The following is a 20212-nucleotide window of genomic DNA, read 5'->3' as shown; positions in this document are numbered from 1 at the left end:
TGAACGTGGCCCAGGATTAAGACAGATCAGCAACTTCCCAGACTTAGCCTGGTTTCTGCAATGCTTGGTGCAGGTTAAGGCCTGATGCACTGACATGCAACAGTCATAGTACACATACACAGCCTGAGTAAGTTAATTGGCTGCTATGATACTACTAAGATAAGGCAACTGTATTTATATAACACACTTCAGTAGGTAAACCTTTTTTTCAGTAGGTTCTTTTGTTGCTTTTCCGGTTCCAGTGCATGGAATGAATAAATGATGGCATGGATGATCCGTAAATAATGAAACAACTTGTTAAATAAGGACTTATTCCTCGGTCACTCTACAAATATATTAATTGTTTCAACAATGCCGAAACCCAAACAAACAATTTGCAACGCTGAGCTGGCAGCCACACTGCGTTACATTGTCCGCGAGGAAATATCAGAAGCATTTGATACAAAGTTGCAACCTGTGAATGAACTAATTACAAGCTTAAAATCGAAAGTGGATAAATGTGAAGAAAGTTTGGGATCACTCGAATATTTTGCTAATGAAACGGCTTGTTCAACTTGAAAATGATTATGAGGCTCTACAAAGGGAGAACAAAGACCTGCACTCCCATAAAAAAGCAACATCTCCTGGTTCTGGAGAATGAGGCCGACAATCTTACGAACTTTATTAATGGCTTTCTTTGTGAGTTGTTTGGAAAGGAGAAAATGGTACCCATTTCACCTGTTAACTTTGTTAGCAGCAGCTGCGGTTAGGTTGCCGATGCAGGTGGGTGTAAACAGCATTCACAGCTTCATCAGTCACCTCCTCTCTCTTCCCAAACTCCACCCTCTCATTTAAAAATAGTCACATCCGTTTTTAATGCAACCAAGATGGCAGCGCCCGTAACGGCAAATTCGACGACTCAGAACAGCTCTGCGCAAACCAATGGATGACATCACACATGCTCTGTCCATTAATATTAACATGTCACGTAATATTAACACGTCTATGGCTACTTCTTTGAAATTGTGTAGGGGGCGCTATTGCGCCAATTTACCATAATCAGGCCTGAGGCCTGAATAACATCATGTGTGAAAGATTTGGGGCCAATCGGACAATGAATGTTAAAGGTACAACATCTTTTTGTTTCATGATGTAACATTGAAGTTCACTGTGCTGCCAGCAACCTTCAACAAAAAATGTACAATGTTCTAAATTAAGTATCATTAAGGTCTTAAGGCTTTCCTGAACACTTTTGAGGTGGATCTGGTTAACCCATTAGGTAGAGGACAGCAAAGTGTAACGACTGTAACTTCCTGTTGTCAGTAAGGGCCAGGACCCTTAAACAGCCTGAGCAGTTTGAAGCAGATTGGACAACGTTAAGTCTAGTTACAAACCCCTTCCCGTTTCATGGCAAAGCATGAAAAATCAACGCCATGCCCCGCCTACAATGTTTGGCGTAAACTAAAAAGCTTCACAATATAGCTTTAGATTAGGTCTTTAGATTATAATCACCAATTTTGAAGTTAATCAGGTTAAATCTCTAGGAGGATTTAGTTAAAGTACAAACCCTGAAAATGGTCAAAATCATCCATAAATTAAAAATTAATTTCAATATAGTGGACCTCCTGTTGAGTTTATGGGGGGGCTCCAAGAGGCTTTTTTGTAATTCTAAAAATGATACATATGCCTACCAAATTTCATGTATCTATGTGAAAGTTAAAGGAGGGGGCTTTAACTTAACTAAAACTGATAGGGGGGGGGGCTATCGAGCCAATTTGCCAAGCCCAAGTCTGACACCCATGTCAGATCGCAATTTTCACCAAGTCTAATATGCGTACCAATTTCCGAGCGTTTTTGAGTGCTTGCACTTAAAACATAGGAAAATGGTGAGGAAGAAGACGACCAGAAGAAAAAACATTTGAAGAGCAATTGGGCTTCGCCCCCGATTATGTTGGGGCTTGGGCCATAATAAGAAGAAAGAAAGAAAGAAAGAAAGAAAGAAAGAAGACCAATAGGGCCTTCGCCTCCGACGATGTGGGATACATAAAATAACAAACTAAAAATATTGGAAGCAATTTGCATGGAAAGTATATGCCAGATTTTTTATTACTCCAGGTGTTCTTAGTAAAATTAATAGCACTAGGACATCATACTGCTGGAGAAATTGCAATGAAGAGAAGGCAAATTACTCACTTTTTTTCTGCCCTATGTTAAAATCATTCTGGCAACTGGTTATAACGGCAATAAATCTGAAAGAAACGATTAATCTAACACACATAATCTTAGGAAAATCGCAACCTGAGCTAAAATAAAAGATTAATTATATAACATTTTCAGAATTGCAACCATGAAGCAGATAACAAGAAACTGGCTGAGACCATTAATACCAACAGTCCAGAAATGTAAAGAAACAATGCATGAAATTTCAGAAATGGAGAGAATAACATACAGAATCAAAAATGAAGAATTTGAGTATAAAAGACGCTGGGCCAAATGGATACAATAAAAAGCCAACAACTAATACAGTAAAGTACGAGGAATTTAGATTGATATAATAATGTAAAGAAGAACAAGCAGAGCCGGGTTGGGAAAGAAAAAGAAAAACATAACTTGACATGTATAGTTAAACGCACCAAAGAGGGGTTAATATGCGCAATGTATTTAAATTTGAAAAAATATTATGTAAAAAGATTATTCATTCATGCAGTTCCCTCCTTTTCCTTAGTGTTTTTGGCAGACTGATCGATAAATGAATGAATGAACTAAGTTATTGTGTTTTAAGTTAAGTATTGTGTGTGTTAAGTTATTACAGACAAATCAACTCCTACTTTTCTTAGGTAAAAGTTTGGGAGTGAATGTATATGTATGTACGTATATATGTATAGATGTACTAGAAGTGTATAGGGCTGCAGATGTATGTGTATATGTATAGATTTATTTTTTTAAGTTAACTTTTCTTTAGTTATTTGGGTTGCTTTTGTTATTTTATTATTAGCACTGGGTGAAATGCACAGATTATATATATATATATATTTAAACAAATTGCAGCGATATGAAAATTGTACTGCATTGTACGGTAATGTATTGTAAATTAAATGAAGGAATTGCAATTAAAGTATTTAAAAAAATAAAATAAAATAGTTAAAGGAGGGGGCTTTAACTTTGAAAACTGAAAAGGGGCACTATCGAGCCAATTTGCCTTGCCCAAGCCCGAGACCCATATCACATTGCAATTTTTCACCAAGTCTGACAGGCATACCCAATTTTCGTAAGTTTTCGAGTAGCACAAGCACCTCAAAAAGGAGGTCAAACGCATAGAATAATAGAAAGAAGACAAAGAAACATTTGAATTGAATTTCATTAGGCGCAAATAATCTTTACGATTAGGGGTCACTTGGACCCCTAATTATAACCAAAAACGCAGTGTACAAACTTTGATTAGCATTTCACTTTATTCAGTCGTGTATTTAGTACAGAAGTACCCAAGACATTTTTATCTACAGTTGCTGTTCCCGCTGCATGTTTACACATGTTGATGCACAACTTTCAGTCAGTACATAATGTAATATTAGCTTGAGCTATAGGATAAAATTAAAAACCTTTCTTTTGCATTACTGTTAGAAAAAACAAGGCTTTGATGGACTAGTACACACAGGATCCCATGAGCGTCAAGTTTTTTTATATATATATATATATATATATATATATATATATATATATATATATATATATATATATATATATATATATACACACACACACACACACAGTTTTTACACAGACATTTTTTTTTAACCCTTCGAAGCCCAGACCTCTTTTTTCCCCTCATATATTTATGTAAAGAGAAATAAGAACACAGCTTCTCTAATTTTTACAGTCCAGATCACTTGAGGCTGTGGAAATCCAGTCTGAGATAAGAATGAAGAATGATGCATTACCAGGATCCGGTTAAGCTAAATGATTCCCAACCAGGAGTACTTCTGCAGTTTCCAGGGAGTACATGGAAAGATTGGAGAGTAGCTCAACTAATTTGAAATAATGATTTGATTCAAAGAAAATATCAACATATTAGCATTAAGTTAACACCTGAACACTGTGTTGCAATTATGTAAGAGTGTGTGAAAACTTGTTAGCAAGCTAGCACAGAAGTTTGAACAGGTAGCTAAAATTAATGGAGAATAGGTTAAAATAGTTAGCTGAAAGTAATACTAATGTATTACTTTCAGCTAACTGAAGTAGTAGTAAAAGTAGTAGCTTTTTTGTAGTATGATTGCTGACCAAACCAACCTTAATATTTACTTGTATGATAAAATTACACAGCCCTCCAACAGGGCTTTAGGGGTACCTCAGACCAAAAAGGTTGGGAACCACTGGTCTACATTTACAGTGCATCGTGGCAGAGTTTGGACAAGGACAGAATTTGACACGTAAATAGACAACAACTGATAACTGAGATGTGTGAAGTGAAACTTTAGGACAAGGATAGTACAAACTCTGTCTCCTCTTAGCGCACAGTCTCACAAGTGCAGTCTGTTATTTCCCCCAAGCTTACGGATTATTTGTTTGGATCAAAATAGGATAATTTATTCAGAGGCGTCATCTGTAAACGGTTTTCCCTAATCGCTTTTCTTTCTAAAAAACGCTTTTCCCTCTGAAACTCTATCTTTGGTTTCCTGCAATTTTTCAGAAAGCTTGTCCTTAGTCTCTTCCATTTTCTCAGAGAAACGTTCTTTTGTTTCCTCCATTTTCTCTGAAAATCTCTCCTTTGTCTCCTCCATCTTTTCTGTCAGTTTCTCCTTGGTCTCCTCCATTTTGTCCTGGATGTATTCTTTAACCGGTGGTGGTGTTGATAAGTAGCCGTGCTTGCGGAGATACTGAACAGATAGTGATGTGCCGCCCAGAGTTGCCGTATATCTCGCAGGGGTTGCAATCTGTAGGGAAACAAACAATGGCTGGTAAGCAGAGCAAAATGCAGGAATCCATCACTCATAAATCACTTGTTGGATATACTGCATCAGCCTTTTATATACACACTGACTAAGTCTCCATTCACACTGTCTGCATTGGCCGTCAGATGTTGCAGCAATAACACCAGTCTTTCCATTCATTTTGGATGGAGGTAGAGTTGTGGTGGGGTTTGTTGAATGGGGGAGAAGCAAAAAAAAATAAATAAAATGAATCAGCCTGCTGCGAAAAGTTGAACTTCACTTTTGGAGAAACGCAACCCTATGTCACGCTGCAGTTGCCAATCCTGTACTACCGAGGGACGGTTTACGTTAAATCAAACATGCTAATTTTCGCTACCTGAAAGCACGTAAACTTAAGGTTCCCTGTCCTCTCTGCATGTTGACAGAGAGCGGAGCTCCGACACATGCATGGTGCGGACAGAGCAAAATTACGTTGCCTCTGCAGCTTAAGTCACAGTGGGTCACGGAAATGCCGGTTTAGCGGTTGCAAGTGTGATTACAGTTTTTAAAACTCCACGCAGACAGCATTTGCTGCAATGTAATACAATGGCGAGCCGAAAGCGGTCATGGTGCAGTTAACGCTTTTTGTTTTTTTAAACACAAAACACGAGCACTAAATAGCCAGGTTTGTGAAACAGCTAAAGGCTCACCAAACTACAAAGCTGTCGATCTGTCATACTCTTCTCTTTCTCCTGAAGCTGTCTTCAAGTGCGGTCGGAAATATTGAGATCTATAAACGACCTGACAGATAACAGTAACTGCGAAATATAAAGTCTATTTGTGCTACATCGGTGGGTATAAGAACACAACATGACGTCACACCAATGGGCCGTCTTAGTTGTAACTAAGACGTGTAGTGTACTCACACTGCCACCAGATTGCTTTTTTTGGTCTGAATGGGCCCTAAGGAAATGAGACATGCTTTTCTAAATTGAGTAAGAGGTCAAGAAATGTTGTGAAAGTGTAAATGTTTTAATAACACAAGTAAGTGTTTAAAAAAAAAAAAAAGTGCTGATGAGAGTTTTAGGGAGATATTTGCTCATTGTCAGGTTCACCTTCTATCTGAAACTCTGTTTTAGTGCATGCCTTTTTAAAGCTGTGATTGGCAGATTGTTTTTGGCACTGCTGGGCAAAAATTCCATAATTTTTCAGCATTATGTAATTCAAGTGGTCAGAGAGAAAACTAGACTTCTGCCTCCTCTTGGCTCCATTTTCAGGCTTTACAAAATCTAGTAGTACAAATGGGTTATGCTCTCGATGGATTGGAAAGTTTGTAAGTACACCAGAAGTTTATGTAAATAACACTTGCCTGCTGGCTTCTGCTCTCTGCTGTTGTTGCTGCTGCTGTAAGACGAGTGCTTAGGGCCGTCTACAAATTACAACACCGAAAAGAGATGCTGCAAAAATATTTTTTAATTTAACTTTTTTTTTTAAAGTGCTGTAGTATAACTAGCAGGAGACAAGTAATAATTGAGATACGTTTGGAGACATTACCTTATTTAATCATTAAATTAATAAATATTTTTCTTGTATCTCTTCAGTGTTGTAATTTGTAGACGGCCCTAAGCACTCGTCTAAGTGCAGGTAGCAGCAGCAGCAGCTAGCAGAAGAGAGCAGGCAAGTGTTCATAAACTTCTGGGGTACTTACAAACTTTCCAATCCATCGTTTTATGAGAGTATAACCTAGTTGTACTACTGTAGACGTTTGGTAGGGGTGTGACAAGACGCTTACTCCACGAGACGCGACACATCACGAGATTGGGTTCACGAGAACGAGACGAGATTTCTCGTCGAGGTGAAAAGTTGTGAGGCGATGTGATGTCAGCGTGATGGAGCGTGGAATTACTATTGAAGATCCCCCTGCCACTTTTAAATCATTTGTGTGGCAACATTTTGGTTTTCCTGCGGAAATAATAAACGGCGAAAGAGTGACAGACAAGACGAACACAATATGTAAACATTGACACTCGACGAGAATTCTCGTCACGTTTTAATCTCGCGAGATCTCGTACTCGTGTTTGGCTCGAGGTCATGGTGCAAAGGACCCTAGGGTGAAATTACTCCGAACCATCACTTTAAAGCCTTCGGCTTGCGAGAAAAATATGGCACACCTCTGCAAAAGGTAGTTCTCAAGACATGGGTGGAGATATTCGGATAGTGCGGTATATTCTAATAAGCCTGCATTTGACATAGGAAGGGGAGCCAAATTAAATGGCTTGTTGAATCCCATGTTTTCTGATCTAGGCAGCCTCCAAAAAAGAAAAAAAAAAAAAAAACGTAGTGGGTTATCTTATTTCATCGTCTGTGGGTTGGTAGGCACTAAAGCTAATGTTCACTCCCGACATGGCATCATGACTTTGCGTAAATATACACGCCACTTTCATAAAGCCATGTGGCGTGTTATTGTACGCATTTTCAGCTATCAACGTGTATGCCTACGCTGTATACAGCTGATGTAAACATACCCACCACGTGGCAACAACGTGTTAAAAAAAATAAAAATAAAAAAAATGGTTGGGTTTAGGAAAAGAACACAGGGAAAGGCTTTAGTGACAAAACAGTGACAAAAACACGGAAAATAACGACAAAAACACGCTTAGGAAAACAATAAATGGTTGGGTTTAGGAAAGAAACATTGGGTAAGGGTTATTAAAAAAAAAATGCGATTATGCGTCTTGATAACACGCAAAAACGGAATACAAATTGGCGTGTCATACATACGCCAATTCATGAGATCAGTCTGTCACTCCAATAAAAACCCAGAGGATCCTGGATTAAATTACCTTGTACATGGCATACGCAGTCAGAGCGTAACCACTCGAAGAGTCTCTCAAAAGGCCAACTAGTGACTCAGGTAGACCAATCATCTCCAGGAAGGGCACTACATTCACACCTCTGAGGGGAAGAAAACAGAGGGTTTTAATTTGAACAATTGTAATTAGTTGCCACAAATTGTGCTGTAATCCTGATAGTGTTGCATCATCATAACATTTAAAAACATGATTTGCCAACTTTTAGGATAGAGAAATTATTGAATTATTGGTGGAAGTTAGTATGCTAGAGTTAAGATTGTACATCAGATTAAATACAGTTTGTCACTCTTCTAAAATACATAAATCAATTTCAGAAATAGGGCTGGGCGGTATATTAACTTTTAAAGGTATTTCGATATTTTAAAACGAGATATGGGATGAGACAATACTGTTGATATTGATATCGTTCGATGTTGCGTTACATAACCATTTCTTCCATAAAGTCGTGCCTGTGTTTGTATCTCTTCTCACCCACTCGCTCACAAGGTCTCCTGCAACATGGAGGGAGACAGTGCTGGCCCCCACTGCTAACATTTACCTACATTTTTAATTGTTATTTGCACAGCTGTATATTTTGTTAAGCAGGAGGAATACTGTCTTTGTACCAATATTTTCGCTAGTAATGTTCTTTTGTGGAGGCCGCTATGGCGAAAAAGACTGAAGAACAGTAGTTACTGGATGTAACTTAAACTTTAGTTCTATGAATAAGAGCCGGCGAGACAGCGCCTGGACCCAGGTGAGAAAGGTGACATACGACCAGATTAATATAGTCCATAAAAATGCATGCTACTTTGTGTGTAGAGAATCTAGTCTGCAGTGTAGTTTATACATTTAACAAATAAACCAGAGAATTGTACATTTGGCTTCATGATCAAGAAAGTTTCTCTCTCTTGTAACATCTAACATGTGGCTTTGACTTACAACTGAAAATTTAGCCCACTCCATCCTTAGCACTTAGCCCTATTTTGGAATAAATGTCAAATCTGTTCTATAATGAAAAGCCATAAACTCAGAACACAACAGGACTCACTTCATAGCAGCGTAATAGAAGGTTCCAAACCAGACTGAGGACGTCATGAGATGTACAGGGATCATCACCTTCCCATACTGTTTGAAGGTCCTCTTAAACCTCTGGACCAGACCAGTGGACTTGTCCTGCAGGGGATCCACCTCGACAGCATCAGGCCCAGCTTCCCCTTTCTGGATCTCCTGTGCTTGAGGTTTTGAGCTTGACTGTGGTTCCTCCTGTGGTGGCTCGTGTTTTGGCTGATGTGCTGCCTTGCTTGAGGCTGAGGTTGACAGCCAGTGTTGGCCTGTCGATGGTGGTAGTGACAGACGGAGGACACAGCAACAAAATGCTACTGGTGGTTCAGGGATAGTGACACCCACCAGTAATGGGCGTGCAGCTGCCATACGCCGTGCACCATGAGTTAGGAAGCGCTGCATTATCATCCTCTACTCCTCCACACCTCCTCTGTGCTGCTGTGACGTTTAACCACAGGCTGTGGAAGGACAAAAAAAACAACAAAAAAAAACAAACAAAAAAACACACACAGTATAAATGTCAAATCTAGGTAGTAACCATGTGGTCTAAAGTAAGGCAAAGACACAAAACAATTAAACAGTTAATACATTTTACACACAAGACAAAAAAATAAATAAATTCTGGTACCGATACCTGAAAATAATACATTTTTTTTAAGACTTTTCACTCCATACAAAATAAAACACCTCCCTCTCCCTTCCCAAACCCATCCCTTCAACATACTTAATCAAATAATTATTAAATGTATTACACTGCACTGTAACTTTTATTTGTATCTTTTTAACTGCTCTCTAATGTTTTATTAAAAAAAAATGTGTTTTGAATGGCCTTGTTGCTGAAATGTGCTGTAAAAATAAATGTCTTGGATTGAACAAAGCTTTGATGCAAAGAATTTACATCTATGATCAGGGGCGGATCTACCGGGGTGCCATAGGGTGGAAAATTCCACCCTAAAAGAAAGCCTTGCCACCCCTGCTGCCACCCCAGTTGGCAGCAACAAATTAAAAGTTATGGCCAGTTTGACAATTTACGAGCGCGAATCTCCAATGTCCAACTGCAGTCAGTCAAAAACTTTTGCTTCCCCTCTCACACATCTGCCAATCATCACCTGTGTCTTACCTTAATGCCTTTCCTGTGATAATGCCCTTTACATACTTCTATCTCCTATTAAGTGAGTGAGATTTTATGGTCACTTATTCCTAATATGAACGGTTTCACATGAAACATCAAATCCAAGACATTGATTGAATGAGATTAAGTTTGTCTGTATGAGTTTGCAAATGGCAGCCTGTGCCCTTTTGTAGTGTGTATATACCATTTCTCATCAAACTGTGATTGAATTCAGTATATATAAGTCTGCCATATGTTGCGACTAGTGGTGCACGATATATCGGCTGCCGATATAATATCGGCCGATATGGTCATTTTTTTTTTTTACACATCGGTATCGTTCCGATGTCAAAATAGGGCCGATGAGAATCATTCCTGTGTATTTGACGTGTGTAAGCTTAGATGTGAGTGTGTGAGAATTTAGATTTAAATCTGACCTGTGGAGGGCAGTAATACGCTTAACAGCGTAGGAAGAAGAAGAAGAAGAAGAAGAAAAAGTGTACTTTAGTAGACCACCGGCTCTCGGTGGGCGGAGGAGAGATGAATGTTCAGAAATAAGAGGTTGCTGTTCGGTTGCTACGGCCCGCTGTACAAGTTAGTTTGACCAGCGGGCAGCAGCGGCGGTCGGAGTGGGCAGCAGCGGCGGCCGCCGGAGTGGTCGGCAGCAGTGGCCGGACCGGGCACCAGCCGCGATCATGGGGGAACATTCTCAGCGGTGAAACGATAAACGGGGGCTGGAGTATAGCTAACCTAGCTAGGTGGAAAGCTAATGCTAGCCAGCCACCTGTTCCATCAATCCTGGTTGCAAGTGTCTGCTCATTAGACAACAAACTGGAGTACATCCAACTTAAACAAAACTCCCATCGCGAGTTCAGAGACTACTGTGTTTTTCTTGTTGTGGAAACATGTCGCCGGTAAGAGTGGAAATGGGCTGTGTTAACACGGACTTGTGCAGAAATAAGCTGCTTGTATCCAACTAAATGCTAACTGCTGGGGAAGTTTGTGATTAGTAAATGCCGACCGTTCTACATTTCATGCAAATTTACAACTGTGTTTATAATCTGCTACATTTAGCTATTGCACACACACGTAAACTTCAGCTAATGCATACTAGCATTAGCGCTTGGTTGACTGTAAACACCTTTTTCGTATGTCGTTTTTATATATTTTAAATGTGTAACCATTACAGCCACGGTGAAATGTTGTTTCGTGTATATGGTTGAAATGACAATAAAACACATTTGGGTTGAGTTGAATGCTGCCTCACTGTCGGTCTGTAGGTGGGCGTGGCTTGGGAGTGGAGTCTAAGCAGCGAAGCAACTGCATTCTGGGATTTGGTGTCTTTCATCCATATGAGCCAAAAACACATTTTCTGGCTTATCTCGGTCTAGAAGGCACCAATTTCAAGGGTTAGGCCTAACCCTAAAGTACTTGGCAGTTACTGTACTTCCAGTTCAGACTGCAAAAGCCAGTGTCTGTTCAGTCCAGTTTGTTCTGACTCCATTTTCACATTTTACCTCTTTCAATACTTTTGGCTTTGGCCATTTAAGGCCTACTACTGTACTTTAAAGTTTTGAACTGTTGTACAATGTTCACAGAATACAGTGACTTGGTCTCAAGTGAGTTAGATGTTTATTGTGAATACTCAGGGTTGGCTTATTCATAGTGTGAATTCAGGACGCGTATCCTTTTAAAAATGTATTTTTATATAAATATTTATTTTTTCTTCTGAAAATCTGATGACAGTCATATTTTGCACACAGGTAAAAGTACCTAATATCAGTGATTTCTGAAAATAAATCACAAAAGTAAAAAAAAATGTCTTTTGGAAAATAGTTCCTTATTTGATTATGATAACAAATGTGTTCTACACAGAGATATCGACATCGGTGAATATCGGTATCGGCCATAACAGCCATATTAATATCGGTTATCGGTATCGGCCACAATTTTCACATCGGTGCATCACTAGTTGCCACCCCTCAAAAATTCCTGCCCCCCTCTCCCCACCCCATTAATATTTTTCTAGATCCACTCCTGTCTATGATTTTTAATAATCAAATTACTGGAGTTAGTGGAGGACCCTAGTATGAGCCTCACGCAGCCCTGCGGGTGGACAGCCATCTCACGCAGCCCGGACAGCCCACTTGTAAAGTTCCACAGGCAATTATTTTAAATTTGTTTTATTTTAACCCTTCAGTAGAGGAATGTGAAAACAACTCTTGTGACAAACTATGCACATATACAAATGAATGTAGTCAAGGTCAGACATTTTAGAAGACATAGACATAAGAAAAACACATTTGAGTGCATGGGGACTTTCCCTGAGCAAACCAACAATTACCTAAGTTAAGATAAGGTTATCTCCTTTGCATTTAGCTACTGATTACACAGGTTATAAGACAGATCGAAGGTCCTGAACGTACCTTGTGTTATGATTGCACATTCATTAATGCAGGCAGCACCTGGATAAAAACAAACAAGTGGGTGAGTTCCATGCAAAAAGTCCAAGTATGTTCGTCTCCAAAACTTAGCGCTAACGTAAACAACAGGGCAAGGTTTATGGTTACGTTACAAAACTTCTGGTAAAACTACTAGCAGCTAACGTTAGCCAAACCACTGTAAGTGGTGGGCGAAATCCCCACAATAACACAGGAAGTCGTTACATTTATCTTCACAATAAAAGGTACTAACTATTACTACCGGTACGTAGTGAGGGCGTATTTGGCCTGGCTTATTTTATAAGTTCCGACCGGAAGTATTAAACTAAAATCATGTTAGCTTTACACAGTAATCTATTTTAGGCTAACGTTGACGTTAGTTGACATTGGCCAGTTTTGTCTGGAGGACAACAAGGAGGCAGCTTTTAATTCCCTATGTTGTTAGGGACACTGCCGTGGGAGGCTAAGTAAAGAGGCATTTATCTTGTTAAAGCAGACAGTGATTCTGCTTCAGACACGGACTGGCAGGCGGACTTGTTAAGGCCAGACTTTACACTGCTGCCAACTTTGGTTTCTGACGTTAGCTAGTTAGCTAGCTGCACTGCTAACCCACACAAGCAAGAAAATAAGTTGTCACTATGTAAGTACAACATACTAAAGCAAAGGATATAAAGCAGACTACACTTGAAGTGTTAAGGAAGAGATAAAAACCGTAACGTTACCGCTTAATCCTGATGGCCATGCAAATGTGCCTGGGCTAGTATCGTTCAATGACCACATTTATCGCTGCATAGACGCGTGAAGAGACCAGCATACGTAAGCCCAACCGCGCAGAAAGCCACGGGAAATGTAGTTCGCATTGGTCCGACTCGCAGCAAAGACCTGCAAGAAATTCATTTCCCAGAATGCCTAGCGTAAAGTCAACTTCTTGTTTTCACTGTGCCACTCATAGACATATGTCTATGGCGCCACTGACGACATTCGAACTCCATGCCTTCGAACCTTGACGGTGTATGTTTTGGTCATTCGATTTTCATTTCGTATTAAAAAACAAAAAATGAATGGTTATTTGATTTTCGTTTTAAAATACAAACTTTTAAATTGAAATACACAGCGTTTTTTTTTCATGGTCAAAAGGGGATGGGAGACATTTAAAATATGCTTTGATTTTCGTTTTCTATTTCATATAGGCCTAACAAAAATAAAATCACTCAAAAATAGAAATAAAACAGAAAAAAGGCCTGTTTTTTCATATTCAGACACCTGGGGCCTGTTGCACAAAAGCTCATCGCGGCTTAATCGGTTGCACGTTTGCCGAGCCAGGATCAGACAGTTAAGCTATGTCAAGCCAGGTGTAGATAGCTGGGATAAGTGCACGGCTTTCTTAAATAGACCACGGTATCGATCACAGATTTACTGATGCAGAAATGGAGAATACGCGTGCGGCACATGTTTTCACCCGACAGACAGTAGCGGACTGACTGAATGCGTATGGATTTAAAAAAATCTACTTACTAGTCACTCCACATTTTTACATTGCTTTAATATGCTAGTTTTATGTGTTGGTTTTATTGCTGTATCTGTTTTTATGTGCTAAATGTGTTGTTTTTACTGCAAAGTGTCTTTTAGCCTACCATGTAAAGCACTGGGCACGTGCAAAGGCCTTTTGTGAAGGCCTGCCCAAATCTAACTATTAGTAAAATTAATGAATAATAATTTATTCGTAAATAAAATGAATCACATGATGACCATTCACCTGACGACCTCATCAGCCAGTTAAAATAAGCCAAAAAAAAAACAGGTTTCCACTGCATACAGACAGCCAGACACTAACGTTAACGTTAGCCTAACTGTTGGTGTGAGGGGGGGTGGCTACGGGAGGACTTGATGGGGAGAGGGCGGCCGAGCAGGATGGTAACTCGTCACTTGTAACCGCGTTACTTTAAATGTCCTCCTCCTGCTCCTCGGAGCGTTTCTTGCTGAATTGAAATGAAAACGAGCTGCTTTGCGTTTCATATTAGCTAATAGCTGCCGTCTGTGTCTTTTTTTTTTTTTTTTTTTTGAGCTTGCTTGAAAAGCTTGCGCGAAACGTCATTCATTTCATTGGATCACTTGCTGGTGATGATGCAGCCTGTGGGCGGGGCTTAAGAGGCCACACGTGGGGTAGAAGCCGCTGATTGGCTGAGAAGCTTTCCTCGGGCTGCTTATTGGATGAACTGCTAGAATGAAAATCACTCACTACTCACTATAGGCCTGGGTCAAAATGGGTGGGCCCGGACCTAAAATGGGTGGGCCCAGGCCCACCCGGGCCCAATGGTAGCGCTGCGGGTGATCCAGACTGGGACGATTTGCCGCATGCGTGTCGGTACACGATCCGTTCTGCCTGCACGATCTGATCTGCACATGCGCAAGATATTACTGTTTACGAGCTGCACGATCTGTTCCACGCTAGCCTATGGCTAGCCTCCACCAGGAAGCTAACGTTAGTTTAGCTAACAGCTAATTCGGCTAACCGCTAGCTGACAGCTAGATTCAGTCTAAAATGACGTTAAGTCAAACTTAATGGGAAAAGCAGGCTACAGCTACATTAAGACTTTACAGTAATAACAATAAAGACAAGTATTGAGTGATTGTATTTAAAAAAAAAAATTTAAATCGGTATTTTAAAATGAACTTGACTACATTTTGACTGAAGGATTGTATTTCGCTACATTACAAATCCCATCCGTTACTGAGTAAAAAAAACAAAAAACAAAAGGAAGAAGAAAAAAAATTGCACCCGGAATGACTACACCAGACCATAGACTGTAATGCACCCTGAATGCACCAGCATTCTTTATTTTGCGCGAACGTATGCAGCTCTTTCTTCTCTGGTTGCAAGTAGCAATTAAAAAGAATTAGAAGAACTGCAGTGTGTCGCACCGTCGGACCCATGGATGTATTAGCCTGGTTGGTGTGTAACGGACCTGGATGTGTCGGCGAGCGGTGAACTGAGTGGGAGACGTTAGTGGACGTTAATGAGCTGTTATCCCTAAAAAATGACTTGACTGATGCAGAGTGTGTACCGACATCTGAAGCTTTGCTAGTTAAGCTGCACAAGCAGCAATGCATCCAGGTATGCAGCAGTCAAGACCAGCTTTTTGACAAACCACAAAATCACCAAAACAGTAAGCCATTTTCTGAAGGGGAGTTTATTAGAGAGTGTTTGGTGGACTCTGCTGCACTAATATACCCAGAAGAAAAAAAGAGACGTTTGAGAACGTGTCGCCTGACATAAAATTAATATTGAGCAGAATTAAGTTTAGCCTATTGCTCCGGCCCTCCACAACAGTCCCTGTTTCTCATGTGGCCCCTTGGGAAAATGAATTGCCCACTCCTGCCAGGACAAGGTATGTAGGAGACCTGCTAAATTAATTCACATACATCAATTAGCTCATACGGGCTACTTAGGTGTAGAAGATAGCTCCTAGTCTGGGCTGTGAACATTAGGGTCTGTTTATATTAATATAATTAACAGTCTATAGGTTTAACTCATTCATGGAGTCAAAATACGTGATTTGGCCTTGATTTGCATTATAACTGTTGTTTGTGAAGAAAAGAAGGATGGCCCTCAGAACTAACAATGTACAGTACTTTTACTTTCAGTTGATTGTTTGAAAACATTTTATGGGATGGTCCGAACTAAAATTGCACATTATACCTTTCTAAGGGTCTTAAATAATATGTGTGACATGTGTTATGTTGTTATTACATATGTATACATTTGTATAGATGTGTATACATTTGTATAGATTTTTCTTTAATTAATTAAAAACAATAGTTTTAGATTTATGACCCCTTGTCCTATTTTCACTACTACCCCCTCCCCCCGTTTTACAGTTTTTTTTAAATGTAACTAAGTAACTTTTACTTAAAATACATTTTAAATTAACTACTTATTACTTTTACTTGAGTAATTTTTCAGATAGGTATTTTTACTTGTACTTGAGTAATATTTAATCAAAGTTTTGGTACTTTTACTTGAGTACAATATTTTAGTACTTTTTCCACCTCTGGTCACAATATATTGATGTATTGATATTTTGAGCACAGCCCTATTTAAAGCCTTGTTCCATGTGCCCCTTTTATACTTTTAGCACCTGCCCCTCCAAAGGTCTCTGCACGGAAAAGAAGCACACATTGGCTTTTGCCGCTCTAGCCGCTGGCCACTCCCCCTCTCACACTGAGTGAGCAGGACCAGAGACAGAAGCTATGTTTCCATCCACACGTTTTTATCCGAATTACGTGATATCGAATGAAAAATGCCTTATGGAAACATTAAAATTCGATAGAATTTCATGAATATCGACTCAAATGAAATACATTCGGTCTCATCAGATTTTCTCTTGATCGATATACGGCTTATGCGATAAACGTTGATGGAAACCTTATTTGCCGAATAAATTAATGAATTTGGATTAAGTTTTAGGTCATTTTATGGTTGCAACCCGGCACAAAACGAAGAAGAAGAAGTTTTAGTTAATTTCCGCGCAGTATTTCCGCTCCGTTTGCACACATGACAGGTGTCAACAAAGACGGATGTAAGCGGACGAACGAGGAGATGAGAGACTTTTTGAATTTAATTTACGAGCAAAATATAACTGCTATTTTAGATAGCAAAAATCAAAGAAATGTCATCATTTATCAGGAGCTCGCGAAGGAAATGACCAACAAAGGTTACGACAAGCCGTGGGATGTCCTCCGGAGTAAATGGAAGGCGGTCAAACAGCGTTTGCCTCGCAGCGGTGCCGGAGGGAAAATAAAGTTCCACCTTTTTGATGAGCTGGATCAGATCCCCCATCCAAAGGCCCATCGTAGCTTCCTTGGCTTCTAATATTAACAACAACTACTTTTGTCTAGCAAAACTTTGTTCGAAAACGTTTGCTTGAATGTTGTGCGATTCAGTGCGAAAATGAATGGAAACCCCTTAAAATGTCTCAAATCAATTCCATATACCAATTTAATCGCAAAACAGCATGTGACGTTATTACGCACAGGTTTTTATTCGCTTTAAAGCTGTTGGATGGAAACACACTTTCGCCAGCTTTATTCGCATGAGTTTTTTTACCGAACTTCAGATAATTCGATTGACAAGTGGATGGAAACTTAGCTAGAGATAGAGCAGCGCAGCTTTGGCAGCTAAAATGTGACATACACCTCAGACCCACAAAAATGTGCAAAGTAGCACTACTTTGGACTGTCTTTGACTTTGAATAAACAAACGACAAGAGATGAATGTTCGGAAATAAGAGGTTGCTGTTTGGTTGCTGCGGCCCGCCGTAGAGGTTAGTTTGACCAGCTGGCAGCAGCGGCGGCCGAAGTGGACAGCAGCGGCGGCCGGAGCGGGCAGCAGCCGCGATCATGGGGGGACATTCTCAGCGGTGAAACGCAAACGGGGGCTGGAGTATAGCTAACCTAGCTAGGTGGAAAGCTAACGCTAGCCAGCCACCTTTTCCATCAATCCTGGTTGCAAGTGTCTGCTCATTAGACAACAAACTGGAGTACATCCAACTTAAACAAAACTCCCATTGCGAGTTCAGAGACTACTGTGTTTTTCTTGTTGTGGAAACATGTCGCCAGGTAAGAGTGGAGATGGGCTGTGTTAACACGGACTTGTGCAGAAATTAGCTGCTTCTATCCAACTAAATGCTAACTGCTGGGGAAGTTTGTGACTAGTAAATGCCGACCATTCTACATTTCACTCAAATTGACAACTGTGTTTATAATCTGCTACATTTAGCTATTGCACACACACGTAAAGTTCAGCTAATGCATACTAGCATTAGCGCTTGGTAAACACCTTTTTCGTATGTCGTTTTTATATATTTTAAATGTGTAACCATTACAGCCACGGTGAAATGTTGTTTTGTGTATATGGTTGAAAGGACAATAAAACACATTTGGGTTGAGTTGAATGCTGCCTCACTGTCGGTCTGTAGGTGGGCGTGGCTTGGGAGTGGAGTCTAAGCAGCGAAGCAACTGCATTCTGGGATTTGGTGTCTTTCATCCAAATGAGCAAAAAACACATTTTCTGGCTTATCTCGGTCTAGAAGGCACCAATTTCTATAATTTCAAGGGTTAGGCCTAACCCTAAAGTACTTGGCAGTTACTGTACTTCCAGTTCAGACTGCAAAAGCCAGTGTCTGTTCAGTCCAGTTTGTTCTGGCTCCATTTTCACATTTTACCTCTTTCAATACTTTTGACTTTGGCCATTTAAGGCCTACTACTGTACTTTAAAGTTTTGAACTGCATACAAAATGCATTTAGTAGTTTTTGCTTATTTACTCTCTTCCAAATTAGTATGTGATACCAGTGATAATGCTGCAAAGTAATTTGGAGGGTCATGTTATCTTTAGTCATGTAACTACAGTGTTGGTCTGTTACTGAAGGATATGTGTTACATTTTCAGAATAACAGCAACAGTCTATCAGTACAACTTTCCACTTCAACAAATGTATTAGTATGAAATTGTTGGTTGAGTTTTGGAGTTTAAACCAACAAACACAAAATATCCACTGAAGTCATTTTAAAATATCTGTTCTCCCCCTTGCTGCATATTCTATTTTTTTTTACTGTACTGCAGGTTGGAATTCTGCACTAAGAGCTGAATTCTTTTAGGATGCAGCTCCTTACAGATTAAATGTTTTCAACATGGAGGAAGCTCTGCTCTTTGCTGCTGCTTCTTTCAATCCACTGTGGTAGATGGCTATAAACTGCTGGCAGTAGCTGCATGTTGTGTTCACACTGTCAGATCTGAAGGCGGAGTTCCTCTCCTTCCCTCCCTCTCTCTCTCTCTCTCTCAGCTCAGCATCTCCACTCACGATGCGTGAATCCACTGGTCTGATACTCCACAAAGGCAGAATCCAGTAAGCCACTTCTGGGAAGGACTTGAGTCACAGATCCTGCAAGAGGTGAGTCATTCTCTTACGAGTCATAATAGATTTTACCACCTCTTTGCATTTTTAACATTCATTTTTGTCAAAAATGGTAATTTTTAGAATAGGTGGTGCTACATTGGCTAGGCTTCAGGTGTGTGATTTCATAGTGGCATCATACTTGATTATAATTTTTTTCACTATGTTATTTGAATGGTAACGTCATGTTAGTCTCTGGTATTAAATACAGAGTTTGCATTGAACCTGTATTTTCCACGTCTTAAACTCGAAACCAACACTGTCCACACATGTATACATTTATTTTAATAGCTTTTGTCTATAATGGACTCAAAGCTGTGTTGCATGTATGTTTAAAAACAACTGCCAGACATTTTATCTCAATACCTCATCCTCCAAGCAGTCCTGATGTCTGTTGAAAAATTAGGTCACCGTGGCAATATGCATTTATTATATTAGCTGTAGCTATGATTTGCTGTACTGTAGCTATGATTTCACAGTGCAGATAGAGCCTTAACCAGAAAGAGCCTCCCTTTGAGCTGCTTTGCTATATCCTATGGAAACACAGATAGGTCCAGATGCTGCACAGTCGTGTCACACTGTGTGACACAAAAACAACACTTTATAGATGGCGCCCCCATTGTGCAGGAAATGGTTTTATTGTTGTAGCTGTAATAATTGTAATAATTTTCTCACAAGGATTAGTCACCACACTGACAAAGCAGCAGCAATGAGCATCACTTAGTGAGAGACAAGGAGCTGGTTCCTGATAAACACATCTCATGCTGGGGGAACAAAAACTCGCCTTATTTCAGTTCTATTATTTTGTGCGCAGTATATGCTTCTTTCTGACATCTGCTGAGGGTGAGGTGTGTGGCAAGTCACTTTGTGTGTAAATAGTGACTCATAAGACTCAGCTGTATGG

General features: G+C 39.8%; 2 protein-coding genes across 2 annotated transcripts in view; one reads left to right on the top strand and one right to left on the bottom strand.

Annotated features, from left to right (window-relative positions):
- Positions 1–3750: 3750 nt before the first annotated feature.
- Positions 3751–13236, bottom strand: fam210aa (family with sequence similarity 210 member Aa). Its single transcript, XM_028580023.1, has 5 exons — positions 13078–13236; positions 12341–12379; positions 8790–9261; positions 7730–7841; positions 3751–4910 (listed from the first exon to the last, which is right to left on the bottom strand). Exons 3-5 carry the CDS (start codon positions 9209–9211, stop codon positions 4596–4598), a joined length of 849 nt encoding a protein of 282 aa, XP_028435824.1. The 5' UTR covers positions 9212–9261; positions 12341–12379; positions 13078–13236; the 3' UTR covers positions 3751–4595.
- Positions 12702–20212, top strand: part of LOC114556901 (melanocortin receptor 5) — a 46764-nt gene continuing 39253 nt past the window's right edge. Inside the window, exons 1-2 of the mRNA XM_028580022.1 lie at positions 12702–12995; positions 19198–19305. The gene's annotated coding sequence lies outside the window, so the exon portion shown is untranslated. The remainder of the gene's footprint in view (positions 12996–19197; positions 19306–20212) is intronic.

This window comes from Perca flavescens, chromosome 6 (genome assembly GCF_004354835.1).
Source record: "Perca flavescens isolate YP-PL-M2 chromosome 6, PFLA_1.0, whole genome shotgun sequence".
In the NCBI taxonomy this organism is placed as follows: domain Eukaryota; kingdom Metazoa; phylum Chordata; class Actinopteri; order Perciformes; family Percidae; genus Perca; species Perca flavescens.
Note: the sequence above shows the minus strand (reverse complement) of the source record. Positions and strands in the feature narration are given on the sequence as shown.